Here is a 15,422-nt window from a genome sequence, read left to right on the forward strand (position 1 = left end):
AGGGGTCATTCCACAGGTTTTGGAACCCATAATAAATTTCACAATCCCTTTTTTGTCTTTTCCTTTTATATGTAAAACTCACTTTCACCTTGTTCCCTTTTCTTTTGGATCTAAGGGCTCTTTCATTTGCTGTTGTCTTCCCCTCAACAATAAACACATCAGAGCGTACAACACAACTTAGCAAGCTGTAATTTGACTAGTAAACAGCTTTAGGAATTTCCATGTATTTTATTTTTGATGCAAGGTACAAAAACCTTTCATTTGTTGCATAAACAGCATCAAAGATGTGAACAGCCATTAAGATGTACATACATTAAGCTCAATAGCAGCTTAAATGTGGACTTTTTTTTAACATTTCAAGGTGAAAGGAAAATAACCTAAAGCATGTTTTTTTTTTTAAATTTCTTCTCATTCAGTGAAACCGAGATCTTTGCATGTCTCACTCAATAGTCTGCCACCATGTAGTCTGCTGTGGTCAGATGAATCAGGAGTCCAGGGACACATTATTGCTTATTTGACAGTGCAGTCTGACTGCACAAACTCAGCACATGGCGCTCACCACTTCCTGGCACTCAGGACCTGCTGTAGACTACAGGCCGGCCAATATTTGCCTTCAATTATTCAACAATTTTCATGGCCATTTGAAGTCCTCGGAGCATTTAAATAGGTGACGGGAGGGACCTCCTCTTGGCATAAGCCGTGTGGTAGATTATCAAAGGATTTCTTTATGCTTTTGGGCTGCTGATACAAGGATAGTGTAAAGTAGGATTCCTGATTAAGATTCAACCTGCTATTCAGATTATTCAGATGGGAGGAGTCTTTTGGTTAAAGGATTTTTGTTATTATATCTTATCCACCTTAAGAAATGGAAATTCTGCTTTACATGTTTACACAGTTTATATTATTCATACTCCACCTGGGTGTTTCTGCAGGTCAGTAGCAGAGATATTAGGATCCGGCTCTGTGCATTTACTGTTAATGAAAACGTAGAGCCATCTCTCGAAACACTGCAACTGAACCTTTTCCAATTGCTCGATTTCTCTCGAAGGATGGAGGAAGCTTATTCTGAGCTTGTGTAAATTCTCTAAATCCTGAGGGAATAGTTCAAGTAAAAGGCTCTCTTACAAAGAGGATTTTCTGTCAATAAGCAAGTGAAATAGCTAAAGAAAGTAATGGTTAGATGTTAGAGAGAAACACCCCGTTAGGCCACAATGAGCAGTGCACAGCATTGCTGCTTTTTCATCATCAGGTAAACCATGCTCATCAGTGTCTAAGAACCACTGTACTTACCCATTTTGGTTATTTGTCTTCAGCTTTCTCCTAATTGTTTTGCTATGAATTGGTTAATGTTGTTTTTGAATGTGGTTCATCAAAAGTTGTAATTATTTCCCTTTGTTTAGACTAAGTCGCTCATTAAAAGATGAGACCCACAGCAATGGCAGCATATGGCGCCTGAAATAAAATCCTTTCTTGCCACAAAAGGAGATGTTCATATTAGATTTTTTTTTTCCTCTCCTCCCTTCAGATTCTCCATCAGGGAGCCCTTTGCAATTTAATCATCACTAAAATCATTAAAAAGATCTGAAGATTAAATTATATTGGCATTTGCAAAATTATGTAATACATTTACATTACAATGAAGAAATTAAAATAATGCATTTTCGCTGTCTGGGGTGTATGAAATCTCCACATGGGAAATATAACTGGAGAAGTGGACAGACTCTTATTTTCTTTGCCTTTGGTGGCAGTTAATAGGCTAGCGAGTTTCAGATTTCATTGTGTGAACCTTTCCACACTATCTTCCTTTGATGGATGTCCCTGAAACAGAGGCTCTCGGTGGAATTTCTGAATTATGAAATGAAAATGTATTTTTGAGGAGAGGGTAGGTAAAATTGAATAAAGATTTGTCATACTTTCTCTAAATTGTACTTAAAAGATTTGTGGGCAGCTTGGGAAGTATTTAAGCATACATTATGATAGCCAAGGAGCCATTTGGTGTTTCCCATTAACACGCAGTCACTACACCCCCTCCGAATGTCTTAAAGGTGTGTGCCTTGATTCCAGGGCTGACGGATGAGGAGGTAGAGTTGGCCATCCAGCGCTCTGGCAGCACAGAAGAGATCCTGCCTCTGAGCCCTGTGGGGCCCCCACATCCACTGCATGCAACCCAGCTGGCTCCTGCACCACCCAGTGAGTGCACACATCCTTTTCCCTGTTGTGATACCTGCTGCATATACGTAATATTATGTAACATGTGCACTGTCTCACCTGAAGAATAGTCTAATTTAAAACTTAAAGTTGCAGTGTGTAGGGTTTAGCGGATATATTGGCGGAAATGGAATGTAATATAATAGGTACGTTGTCTAATGTGTATAATCACCTGAAATTAAGAGTTGTTGTGTTTTTGTTACCTTAGATCGAGCCGTTTATATCTACATAGGTAGCAGGTCCTTGTCCATGGGGTCATTATGTTGCACTGACATGTTTCTACAGTAGCCCAGAATGGACAAACCAAATTCTGGCTCTATATAGGGCAATTCGCATTTGCACATTTTCGTGTCGGCCACTGTAGTTAGCAGCCCCTCGGTGACAAGTGACAGTATTTTCTCCAGTTTAAATCATCGGGTCTATTTGTTTTGGAGAGGAAGAGACTTCAGTGGATAATTCGGCTCCCGAGCATCTGGATCTCAAGTTATCAGGGAAAAACGTAGGCACACGTTAGCAGGTGCTGGGCTAGCGGCCCATCTCCGACATGCCGAATAGCATTGGAGAAACACTGATTAAATCACCAGGTCCATTTGTTTTGGAGAAGAGGAGACCTCTGCGCATAATTTGTCTCACGATAAAAACCCCCCAAAAAACTCCTGAACGTCTGGATCAGACATAGGGTGACCACACATTAGCTTTAGCAGGTGCTGGGCTAGCAGTCAGTCTCTTACATGCTGAACTGCATCTGAGAAACAATGATTTGTAATGTGAAACTGCTAATCAGTATTTATATTGATTTAAAAAAAATCCCCTGAAGCTCCTGAACAATGAACATGGGAGAAGTTTCAGCTGGTTGCTATCTGCAATCCTCACCACTAGATGCCGCTAAATCCCCCTAAACCTTACACACTGTCCCTTTAAATCCTTGTCCAGCTTAGCCTTTAGGGATCCTCCCTCTTGTTTTTATTAATTTAAACCCACTAAACTGCATTATCAGGAGCTCACCAAACACCAGGATCTTTACAAGTGTTACAGACATACATGCCATACAACATTTGCCTTGATTGTGCATTCAGATACAGGGAATATGACACTGCACAGCATAAGCTCATGAAGTCTCTAGCCGCTCTGTTTCAAGGGGTTCCACACTGGCAAGACCCCACACTGCAACCTGTATCTTTATTACCTCAGGAGGTTATGAGTGCTGTCCACTGATTTACCAATGCAGAATGAAGTCCGCGTAATGCTTAACCCATATGACAATGATTCCAGATGTATTCCACCCTCATTTATTACCACACTGTCCTTGACTCCCCTGGCATCTCATGTTTTGTAATGAAAGTGATGTTGATGGGATGGCCATGTAGTTAGGGAGACTCGCGGCTCTCCGTCCATAGTGGGGGGTTTTATATCAAAACGGCTATAAGAGAGCTGCATAATGAGGTGAGAGCGGGGAGTCTTGTATGGGGGGTCATGCTGAAAAGAGGGGGCTACCTCCCTTTGATGTCCTTGTTATGGGGACGGTGCACGGGGACCCGCATCCATCTCTGTCGAAGTAATGGATACTCTGATCTCTATTTCCACGCGGTAGAAGGACAGGAAGGCCTCCACTGAACCCAATAAATTTGAGAGGAGATTGGAAAAACGGGGGATGGATACCACAGTTCCACAGCTTAAGTGACCAAATAAAAAAAGGAAGATGGCAGAGTGGAAGTGGTAGCGGAAAAGGGAGAGACAGAGGAAGAATGGAAGGTCCTAACGGGGGGAAGAGAGCAAGTGAAGACCCCTGGTAATGCAGTGAGGCTTGTTCAGGGTCAACCACCCATCCCAAGGACTCACAGGCCTTTCAGAAGCACGGTATTCTGGGATAGGTGACAGTCTATCGCAGCTATAATGTTGATGAAGACCCAAATTTATGTGGTTACCATATGGATGCTGGAGAATGACTCAAAATTTTCGATGGGAAAGGTTACAGGTTCATCCCTGAATGCTGCGGCAGCAATGAAACGTGCCCTTGAGTAAGGAGAATAAAATAGCATTCACCTTGAAGATGTACCATATAGTCCAATATGACAGCGGGTCTCTCATTTTATTTGCATGTCAAATCACACAAGTGGTGAGGCCCAAGATCAATCAGGTTTACTTGCTTCAAACCAGTAAACATGTACCACATAACCCATTAGGTGAAATCAGACCTGTAACAGAATATCAGTGGCGTACTTTAGTGGCCTAGCCGCTAATAATTTCATATTCATTTGGGCCCCAGCAGAGTAAATAAAAGACAAAACTCACAGAGTATATTTCCTCCAGACCTGTTTGTTGTTTAGTGACATTTTCAGTTGAATGCCTCTCTTATGTGGGGAATTTCCACTTTGACAGACAGTTGGCCTACCCAGATGACAGCTTGCACAATGACACACTTTCACATTATCTGTCACTCAGCAAGGCAGTCAACTTCTAAACACACACACACACACACCCACACCCACACACACACACACACACACACACACACACACACACTCTTTCTGTCCGTTTTAGTTGCTTAAAGGTTTATATGCAAACGCTGTACGAAGCCCAGCCCCTAAAAAAGTGGAAGACAATGGTGTCCTTTATGGAAGACCAGGATAGAAAGTGTGTGTGTTTGCTCTGTGGACTTTATCCTTAATAGTTCCAACATTTTGCAGAAATAGATGGAATAATTGTAATGTCACAAAGACATACATTTTGTTGCATTGTGTTTACAAGTAAATTTCTTAAACAGTATGCAATTTATTTATCTTAAAGGGACAGTTCACCCCACAATCAAAAGTACATTTTTTTGCTCTTACCTGTAGTGCTATTTATCAGTCTTGATGGTTTTGGTGTCAGTTGCTGAATGTTGGAGATATCGGCTGTAGAGATGTCTGCCTTCTCTAAAATGTAATGGAACTAGATGGCACTCGGCTTGTGGTGCTCAAAAAAAATTGAAAAACTCGACAGGAGTGTCTATTTCCAGAAATCGTGTCCTAGTTACTCAATATAATCCACAGACCTTGCTGTGAGTAGTTTTATGTGGGACCAAGTTTTTTTTTTGTTTGTTTGTTTTTTTAACCACCTAAACCCACCAACCATATCACTGCACAGAAGGAAGCATGCATCTACTGCTAGCTCACCTAGCACCACTGAGCTTGCTAACTTTGCAGCTCAGCTGAGCAGGATGCCATTGATTTTATATCTCACGCTTCTAGTCCACTCGTCCTCCTGCATGGTGATACAGTCGGTGGCTGTAGTTGGTAGACAGAAAATAGTTCCTACATGAAACTGTTCACAACAAAGTCTGTGGATTATCTTGACTGACTGGGTCATGATTTCTGCAAAGTGACATTGCTGTTGAGTTTTTCAAATGAATTTTTGGCGCTTTGAGCACCACAAGCTGAGTGCCATCTAGTTCCATTATATTCAAGAATATGCTGACATCTCTTAGCTGATATCTTACTCGGCAACTCACACCAAAACAATTTAGTTTGCTAAATAAATAGCACTACAGGTAGGAGGAAAAGGTTTTTTTGATTGGGGGGTGAACTGTTCCTTTAAAGGACAACACCAGTGGTTTTGTATGTAACACAATTTGTGCATGCTTAAAATCACATCTGATTATTCTGCAAACCATATTTCTAGATTTCTGAGTAGATGATGAATGTTTTTTTTCCCCTAATGTTTTAGGAATCCATTGGCTTCCATTCATTTCTTTTCAGTCTGAAAATCAGTTAGTTGCTTGCATTGTCTAATCTACCACTAAGAACATTTACGCAATAGGAAAAACTATTAGTTACATCATCCAGTGCCGACTCTTCATATCAATCTATACATAAAAATGTTTAACAAAAATGTTGTCTGTATGATTTATACTTCAGAGCTTTCGTATTAAGTTCAAGTGATCTCTCCTCTCCAGTTCCAGCAGGCTACAGATGGAGAGACTACGGTGCCCTCACCATCATTATGGTGGGCATCGCCTTCGGCTTTCATCAGCTTTACAAAGTAAGTCACGCTGCTTCTCCTGCTCTTACGACTATGTTTCCTCACTGCTTGTGTAACTTTGTTTTCACAGTTAATCTTTTTAAAAATTTGTTATACAAATGATCCTTTGCATCCTAAGATCTGTCAGTACTCCCTCTCCCTGATATTACATTAAAATTGGTGGGCTTAGCAAGTACATCAGTTTATGATGAATTATGGTGCTAGAATAGAAGGCGCCTCTGCAGTATGAAACATCACTCTGGTCTTGTTATTAAAGCTACCCTGCTTTACGTCAAAGTATGATCTCATTTGAACTCCTTCTTTTTAACTTCCCCTTCCCTCCTCCTCTCAGATATATTTTTTTCCTTCAAAAAATATAGTTGCTAACACAGCACACAACCATTTTTTTTTTGACGTCCTACCGTCTAAAAATAATCACCCTGGTTTTTATCGGGCTTAGCAGCCCTTGAACATGAGCTCATGAGGCCCCTTGTCCCCGGTGACATTAATCCCATAGTGGTTGTTAGTAGTAGTCTGAGTGGCATGTGGAAGCCATTACTCTCGTTTTAGAGGAGGACAGGAGCTCTAGCAGTAGCTCTCGGCCTCGATGACAGGCCGTTCTCCTCTGTGTGTGCAAGAGAGAGAAAGGGAGCGCGTATCATGTTCTTGCATATGCCTACCTGACCCTGTCGGACGTATTGGCTCCTCTATAGATCCTGTTATGTCCTATTATTTCACCTTTCTTCACACAGCCTTTTATAGGGTCTCTGGTCTGTAATTCCTCCGTCCCCGTGGTCTTTCACTGACAAAAACACACACTGCACCACTCCACTGTTTGCCACATGCAGCAAGGTTTGCCAGCCACTGGTCACCTGGGAGGTGGGATTCCCTGGCGGGACGGCACAGGTTGCTGTCATGTCACTGGAGCGTAGCGCCAGTCGCACCATATGTCCAAGCTTCTGCCCATACTTTATTTATGTTATGGCGCACCTTGTAAACACCACACTCCCAGCAACCCACTTATTAATTACTACGTGTTGACACTCATTTAATCTTTTTCTCTAAAAAGTGTTTATTACTCGCGCTGGTGTGGCTGCTTGCCACCTGAGTGGGAGAGAAAACCCGGCTCGGGCAGCAGAGAGCTGCAAACCGGCTGCGAGGGATTAAGTGATCCTTATTCAGCCTTAAAACCAAAACAACAAAAAACATTTATGCAGTTCACTGAGGCCCGCCAGGGTCACATGGACATTGATTTTATTTGTTGAGCTCAACTGCATGCACACATGTAAAGGATTCAATGAGACGCTTGCAGGCTGCTCATCTGGTTAACACTCGCACTGGATAACAAACATCCTCATTTGGCTGTCAGACATACATATCATTTTGGTAGAGATCTGTTTATTCAGTGGCAAAGACGATAAACAGCACGACATTGTTTTTGGTTTTGTTAGACTATTTTCAGTGTTTACCACCATGTTTTTCCCTGAGGGCCTGTCTCTTGCTTTCTCTGCCCCTTCCTGGGTTTTTTATTCCTTCATGTTGCTGGAAATATGTTTTTAGGGCTGCAACTAACAGTTACTTTCATGGTCTGATTATTTTTTAACATTTACAAGTGAAGTTTTTGTCTATAAACAGTCCGACAACTGTTAACATTTCTCAAAACCCAAGGTAGCAACTCTAAATTCCTTTTTTCTTTCCTTGAACAAGAGTCCAAAAAGATATTTCATTTACAGAGGTATGAAAAAGAGATGGCAGCAAGTCTAGAAGCAGCACTTATTTGACATTTATGTTTGATAAATAACTTAAACAACTAATTGTTTATTAGAGGTGTTGGTTAATTTTCTAATGGTTTCAACACTAGATGTGTGCACATGCCTGTATGAGTTGCTTGGACGCTGCCTCAGAAATGCATGCTCCTAATCAGATAGTTTTTAGACAAGAGGCACTAGTCCAATAAAACAATGCCTCCGACCTGCCGCTGCCAAGTCTGGGTGGTCCTGTCTTTTCCTCATCTTCTGCCCCTTCCCACCAGAGAGAATTGTAATATTGTGCCATGCTTTTAATTGCAGAAATACATCCTTCCCCTCATTATGGGCAGCCGAGAGGACAAGAAGCATCTGCAGAGGATGGAGAGCAACATTGCGGCAATGAGTGGCACGCTGACACAGACAGGTGAAGATTAATATCTTCATCACTTTCTCCCTCCTTAACATTTTCCCTCATTTATCTGTCGCCAAAATCGGGGGGCCCCGCACGTTTTTAACAAATGACGCCGCTGTCATTTCGCTTTAATTTGAAATTGCTTGTTTACTGTCAGGCTCGGGCTCAATTAATTACGTTTCGCTGAAAAGCTCTTAACCTCGGAATATTAATGAGGAGTTGGGAAATGACAACTTTTCTTCCCCCCGCCCATCCTCTCTCACTCCCCCCTTCCATCCGTCTCCCCCTGCACCAACCTCACCCCCATCCAAACCTCCACCGCCATCATCATCATCCACCCTCTTCCCCGTAGGTTGCGAGAAAGTTCATTTTAATTTTCTGTGCGTGTACGTGTATTTGTGTGTGTGTGTGTGTGTGTGTGTGTGTGTGTGTGTGTGTGTGCGCGTGTGCGTGTGTGCAGGATGTGCGTGCGGCATGGCACTGTGTGGCGTCTGGGCTCAGCACTGGCCCTAGTGTGATTAAGTGCACGGTGACAGGTGCGGCTCCCATGTTGGACAGGTGAGGAATCTCAACCTGGCTGTCAGACATGGAGAGAGAGAGAAGCACGGAGAGAGATGCTTTCCTAGCTCTTCGTCAGTATAATTAAAAATCCAGGGAGGCGTAAATGAGAGAGGCACTCTGAGAAAGTTTGGTCTCGTTAGCAGTGTTGTTGAACTCGAGTGTGTTTTCACCTGAAAGGTACAAATTCCCATCTGAGACAGGTAGCCTGGCAGAAATACAGACACAGTGGGAACCACAGTTTTTGAAAAACTATAATTATAATTATAATAATGCGTTCTTTCATAGAGTGCTTTTTGCAATAGTCAAAGCAATTACACAACAAGTTTGATAAAACTGTGATTCCAAAAAAGTTGCGACGCTGTCTAAAACCTACATGAAAACAAAATGCAATGATTTGGAAATCCTTTTTGATATACAGTGGGAGAAATAAACACTCAATGTCAATTTCTTTTTTGTCAACTTTTCAGTGCAGCTATTCATGTTCATTTTGGCCCAGACATTGGTATTAATTAAATAAAACTACACAGGTAAAGAAACTTAACATATTAAAACATTAAAAGAATGTGCAAAAGTGGAATGACACGTTTTTGTTTACGGTGCCAGCTTCAAGACACTTCCTGTTTGAAGAAACTAATCTGTCACAGTGTTCAGATGAGATCTTGGCTCAGTTTTTCAGACAGACAGACTTTAAATCTTGAAGATTTCAGGGGGCAGTTTTTGAATCTTGAGGAAGAATTTCACTTTCAAAACTTTACCTAGTAGTGTCCTCAGTTCTCAAGCCTATAGTGCTGTTAAATTAAAAGGTTCTGTAACACGGGTGCACATGCTCCAGTTCCAACTTGTTTGCAACATATTTCAGGCATCAAATTTAAAATGAGTGAATATTTACAAATTAGTTGGAGCATTAAATATGTAAATATATTTACACAGAATGCCAACTTTTTGGAATCAGGGCTGTAAAGAACTTACATGCACAAGATAGCAGGATATAAAGAAAAAAAAAAAAATCTAAAAAGGTTTTGACTTGATTGAAGAGCTTTGATGGCATATTGCATAATATTTAAAAACTTTTTTGTTTGAATTATGACATGTTAATAAAATCAACTCCTTTTCTGAATTTAATGAAGTCACATTCAGGTGCACATGAACTGTGTGCACCTGTCTGTGTGAGATATCCAACAAGGCAAAAACTTCCCCTCAGGTGTTTTTTTATGCCTCAACAGTGCATTACTAAAGCCTCTCTCACAGTTGCCAAATGTATCTGTGTATTTTCCAGGCCTGTTAGAAAAACGAAGATTTACCATCATGCATGAGTTTGCAGAGTTTTGAGCTGCGGAGAGACAAAGAGGAGCCAAACAAATGTTCCCGCAACAGGCTGTACTCTTAACAGGAAGCATAAATACAACCTTGTCAGTTTCAACACAAGCATCCTTTGTTTGATTTTCCCTTCATCTCCAAATTAAAACAAATTAAGCGTTTGAGTTTACAGCTCTTGTCACGGACACACATGGTGTAGCTGAAAATATGGCCGTTATCATTTTATCCAGTCACACCCATGCTATTGTTTTCTGGCTGGCTAAGGTAGGAGGAGGGCAGCAGTTGGGTGCGATTGCGTGCAAGGTGTGCCACCCTGAATCTGATTAACAAATATATGCTCTTTTATGGTCATTTTCTCCCAACTATGCAAACACATTTCCTCTGGCTATTTCACTGCCCATTCTTGCTCTACTTATCACTTTTTGGAGATTTGCCAAGTTACAAACCCTGTTGTGTTTGTCGGCGTAGACGGAATTTCACAGTGAGAGTCCTCCCTGCTTTGCAGCGAGTAGGTGAGACTCGAGAGGAGAAAAAAACAGAAACAAAACATGGGTCTTTTCTTCAGCCAGTGTGGGGAACTAATTTGCTATGACTGCAGTAGCCAAGCTGCTATTGTAGTTAATGACTGTTGTAGTTAACAGTTGGGGAGAGGGGTTGCAATTACACTGAGAGTTTTCTCCCTCTGCTTTCCCTTTGTCTTCCTCTCCCTCTCGCTCCCTCTCTCCTCGCTGCACTGAGTAATAGCGACCGACTGCCTCGCTGCTGCCAATTGCTTGAACCCCCTTTTGTTAAAGTTCATGTATTTCTCTAGTGCCGGGCGCAATGAGGTGATGTATCCTTTTGAATGGGGACCACATTAGTCTCTCTCGCCAGCCCCAGCTCGAGAGTAGGGGCCTTGACTCCCATTATGATTTGCCTACAACTTCACACAGACAATTAATGAATGGATCTTGGAACTACTTCAGCGCACCCAGGCTGTAATGGAATTGTGCGGCTGTTTGGGCACTCTTTGTCGGTGGGAGCCATATTGGTGACCAGCTGGCCATTAAAGACAGAGACAGGCCTGGACATATGTAGTGTACATTATATCGAGGTATTTACTGAATAATTTACTGAATACACAATGTGCACCCTCCTCACAGCAGCTGCAAGCCTCACACATCATCTTGTCTCCGATTCTCTCTCTCTCACAACACACACACACACACACACACACACACACACACACACACACACACCAAACTCTCCCTCTGATTCATGCCTGGCCAAAGTCATTGACTTCATTATTCTTGGCTTCATATCTGTGATAACTGGGGACAAGAAGTTGTGCATTTTTGTCAAGCGTCTGCACAGCACAAAGGAGTCAACTTTGTGGAGAGACATGAAAAGAATCGGACTGTTTGGCTGAAGTGGCTGAAAAAGCGGTGCCAGTGGTAATTCAGGAGGCACAGCATTACAGGCTGGCAGACTGACACACACATCTGGATAAGCTGTTTTGTGGTGAGGTGGAATCAGAGACTAATAGGGCAGCGCTTGGTTTAGCGTGCACACCCTGTCATACTAACACCTTTTTAAGCAGGGATGGCCGCGGTATTTTAGTTTTATTACCGCCTTCAAAAAGGCTGGTCACACTCTGGAGCACAAACCAAGTAACAAACTCAAATTGTTTGCACAAAGGTTTTTGGCCCCGACCAATGATCCTGCTCAAACTCGTGTTCCATAGGATTCTGCGGGCATGAAAAGATCAAACGTTTCAGCACCCCACCCATATTGATACAACCCCACCCATTTAAACACAGGTGTCACTACAAGATATTAGCTTCTTTGAAATATCAAATATTTTGTCTGTGTTGGTTTTTCAAAAGAAACACAGCCTGTGAGCCGCGCTCCGTCTTTTGTCCCGGGCTGGGTTAATGTGAGAGGAGGTTTCTTTACATCCCGTCCAGCCGGCTGCAGCTCAGGCTTTTAACCATTGGCCTGACAACCTCAGCAGTGGACCGCCACAATATCTGTTGATGTTAATCCTATTAGGCTTGATTTAACACTTTACACGCCCATGATTTATATGAATGTTTATTGGTTTTCTGTAATATAATCAGCTCGGGGAAACTTAATGCATTGTTTGGTAATACACGCGTGACTGGAAGCAGGGGGCAACAAACTGTGCCCGGTGTTATTTGAAATCATACACCCTCGTCCAACACCAACACTTGAACTAATTCAATCTTCAAAGTCAATGGAAAAAGAACAATATTTATTAGGATTAGGGGGGACATTTTGTCTGGCAGCCTCCTCCCAAATGAGAGCCTTGTTTTTTCCTTTGTTGATCGTTTGAGGATTTAAGATGCATTAGAAGGCAGTGTCTGGGTGGATAATGGAAGGTTAGAGACTGTTATTTGATTTAAGTTCAGGCACTAGAGATTAATATCTCCATCCTATGTGCCCCCCCCGCCCCCCTTCCCACCCTCTACCCCCAACGCCTCGGACCAAAAAGCTGTGACTAAAGTTACCGGGTATTAGCTTTGATTACAATTCTTAGAGGACAGCTTTGATCACTGACACAAGTTAAGTCTCATCAGTTCTGTCATCGACGCTTTAAAGAAAATATTCAGTTATGAAGCACCAAAACAACCTTATCATGCAATCTGACTTCCTTTTTTTTCCCCCTTTCTAGTAGTGTGTTGAATTGACTGTTATTCTGTGTGTTTCCACAGTCAGCCAGCTGCAGCAGACCCTGGTCGCCGTCCAGGAGCTCCTGATCCAGCAGCAGCAGAAAATCCAGGAGCTCTCTCAGGAACTGGCTGCAGCAGAAGTAGCTACCACCTCATCAGCACTCAGCACTCACCACCATAAACTGTTGGAAATATCCATGATTTCAATTAAACCTCTGAGGGTCTACCTATTCACAATTCAAAAAATGTTATTTTCTGCATCACCTATGAGATTTTAGCAGCTCTTTTTAGTTTGATTTAGTTGCTACAGATATTGACACATTTGCTGCAGTTGGAAATGCTCATAAATGTTCATCTGGTGTGTCACTGTCAACTCACTGTACTGTCTTACTTGAGCTTCTTTTACACAAAAGTCCCTTTTACACAAAAGCCCTTTCAAGGCAGGAAAATTCCACCTTACCTCTCTGTATAAAAGGTACAATCGCACAATGTGTGAACAGAGTTGTCTCGCCTTTAAGCGTGCTGTGGGTGTAGTATTGGCACTGAATCAACATCTGTGTAAAAATTGTTAATGGGCAGGATGGGACGAGTTTGACGTTTTTTGGACGTTTGGTGTGTGTGACCCACCTGGGGGAGATTTAGAAAGCAGCTTGTAGCAGTTAGCAGCTAACTCGAGACAATAAGGTCTGCAAGCTCCTTACCCTCCGAGCAGAGGACAAGATTAACCGTCATGTGACAGGAATGGTAAAAGATTGTTATTGCCATGTTATTGTTTAGAAGCACTGCCTGACGTGCATGATACATGTGGCCGGTTGGAGCTCAAATTGAATAGGAAACAAAGTTCAGTGTTCACTTAGCTGGGCGTAACTTAGCTGGGTGATGTCCATTGATAGCTGCCTCCGTGAGAAGAGAACAGAAGGAAGGGAGGGGGGTATCACTGTCCAAGCGCTGCCGTAGAATGGCAACGAGGATGTCAGCTGACCAACACTCGCTACCCGGTTCCTGGTTGCGGCGATTTGTGATGCTGGCCAGCTAGGAATTAACTAGCAGCCAGTACAGTACAGTCCTCTCTCGGCTAGCTAACATTTAGCCGTGTTACTTACTGATCCATTAGAAAGAAAGCGAGCTGGACATCGGTTTTGAAGCCTTTTTGGTCACGGAGCTCCCTCCATCTCTTGAACGCCTGACTGAGGTTTACTCTTGTTTTTCCTCTTCTTTTATCACTCTCCTTTTTGCTCTTCTTTGCCTCCTCAGACAGAGGACCTTGTTTTCTTTTGCTAGGCCATTTTTCACTTGTCTCCAAACTTTGTTTGTCTGCCAGTGTGCTCGTGACTCAACTATCTCATGCCCAACTCCTCATAAGGACTCGCTCCAGTCCCTGATTGGCGGCTGACCGACCAATTTCGCAATACATGACGCGTTTCCTGCCGTAAAGCAGATTTTTTCCGCGAAAATTTCGGCACCGGTGGCAGAAGCTTATTGCACAGCCACTAAGTAACCTATGTAAACGTTGAAAACAAAGCTGGCAAATGGAAGGGCAGTATTGCAGGATCTCTGTGTAAAAAGGGCTGTAGTTTAAATTACTGGGATAATCTTTTAAGCCCCGGTAGTGATTTTCACTCTTCATGTATGCACTACATTTAGGAACATTTCTATCTTGCACCTTTTCACATATGCCATGGCAGTTGTTCGATGCCAGTGTTCTTGTAATGTATTTAATAATCAACATGTTTGCAAGACAAGTATTGACATGTAATGTAAACAAATCGGATTCAAATGCGTCATCAGCAGAGTCTGTGATTGGTTTGCATGCTCCACATTAAAGACTCTTTCATCAGATGGACGTAATCTTATTATAGGCTCGTTCCTGCAGTGTTACTTTCATCCACAACACAGCTGTACCTGCAGTTTCCATGAAGTGTCACAAGAAAATTGGTGGTACAGTTCCATGAAAATCGATCCCTGCTCCCATTTACACATGACCCCAAGCAGGAAATGTTCCTGAACATTTCAGGGATAGACTGCATGTGTGAAAGGGGCTGTAATCATTTCACTGAAGACAAATTTGTGTTATTATCTTTACAGCAAACTAACAACAGTGAGATGAAACAACTTCACAAAGCTGGCAAAAAGTGCCAGTAGTTAGTGTAGTTTGAACATGGAAGTTACCGTCTGCACCTTCAAGGCCTGTTATGTATGATTAATGTTTTTGGGGAAAGCCAGACAGGCAGTAACTCTGAAATTGCAGAAGCTCAGTAAACGTAAAGTTGCAGGTTGAAATCTCCAGATTGATGAGGAGAGAGAAAAGGTTTCTCGAGGCCTCTGTGTACTAAAACCTCTCGCGCTGCCCCGAGTCATAACTACCTAAGACGGACAGCCTTATTATCCTGTATATCATCAGAACACAAGCTGCAAAAAAGTATGGTGCATCTCATCATAGGACCATAATCTTTAACCATATTGTCGTTCCTCCTTGCCTTGATTTTTATAGACAGTGTTCATAAT

General features: G+C 42.3%; 1 protein-coding gene across 1 annotated transcript in view; it reads left to right on the forward strand.

The window, feature by feature from the left end:
• The window catches only part of pex14 (peroxisomal biogenesis factor 14), a 53,535-nt gene that overhangs the window by 24,801 nt on the left and 13,312 nt on the right, over positions 1 to 15,422 (forward strand). Inside the window, exons 4-7 of the mRNA XM_050063951.1 lie at positions 2,065 to 2,190; positions 6,143 to 6,228; positions 8,277 to 8,379; positions 12,960 to 13,057. Coding sequence (XP_049919908.1) covers positions 2,065 to 2,190; positions 6,143 to 6,228; positions 8,277 to 8,379; positions 12,960 to 13,057 — 413 coding nt within the window. The remainder of the gene's footprint in view (positions 1 to 2,064; positions 2,191 to 6,142; positions 6,229 to 8,276; positions 8,380 to 12,959; positions 13,058 to 15,422) is intronic.

Source organism: Epinephelus moara, chromosome 16 (genome assembly GCF_006386435.1).
Source record: "Epinephelus moara isolate mb chromosome 16, YSFRI_EMoa_1.0, whole genome shotgun sequence".
Taxonomy (NCBI): domain Eukaryota; kingdom Metazoa; phylum Chordata; class Actinopteri; order Perciformes; family Serranidae; genus Epinephelus; species Epinephelus moara.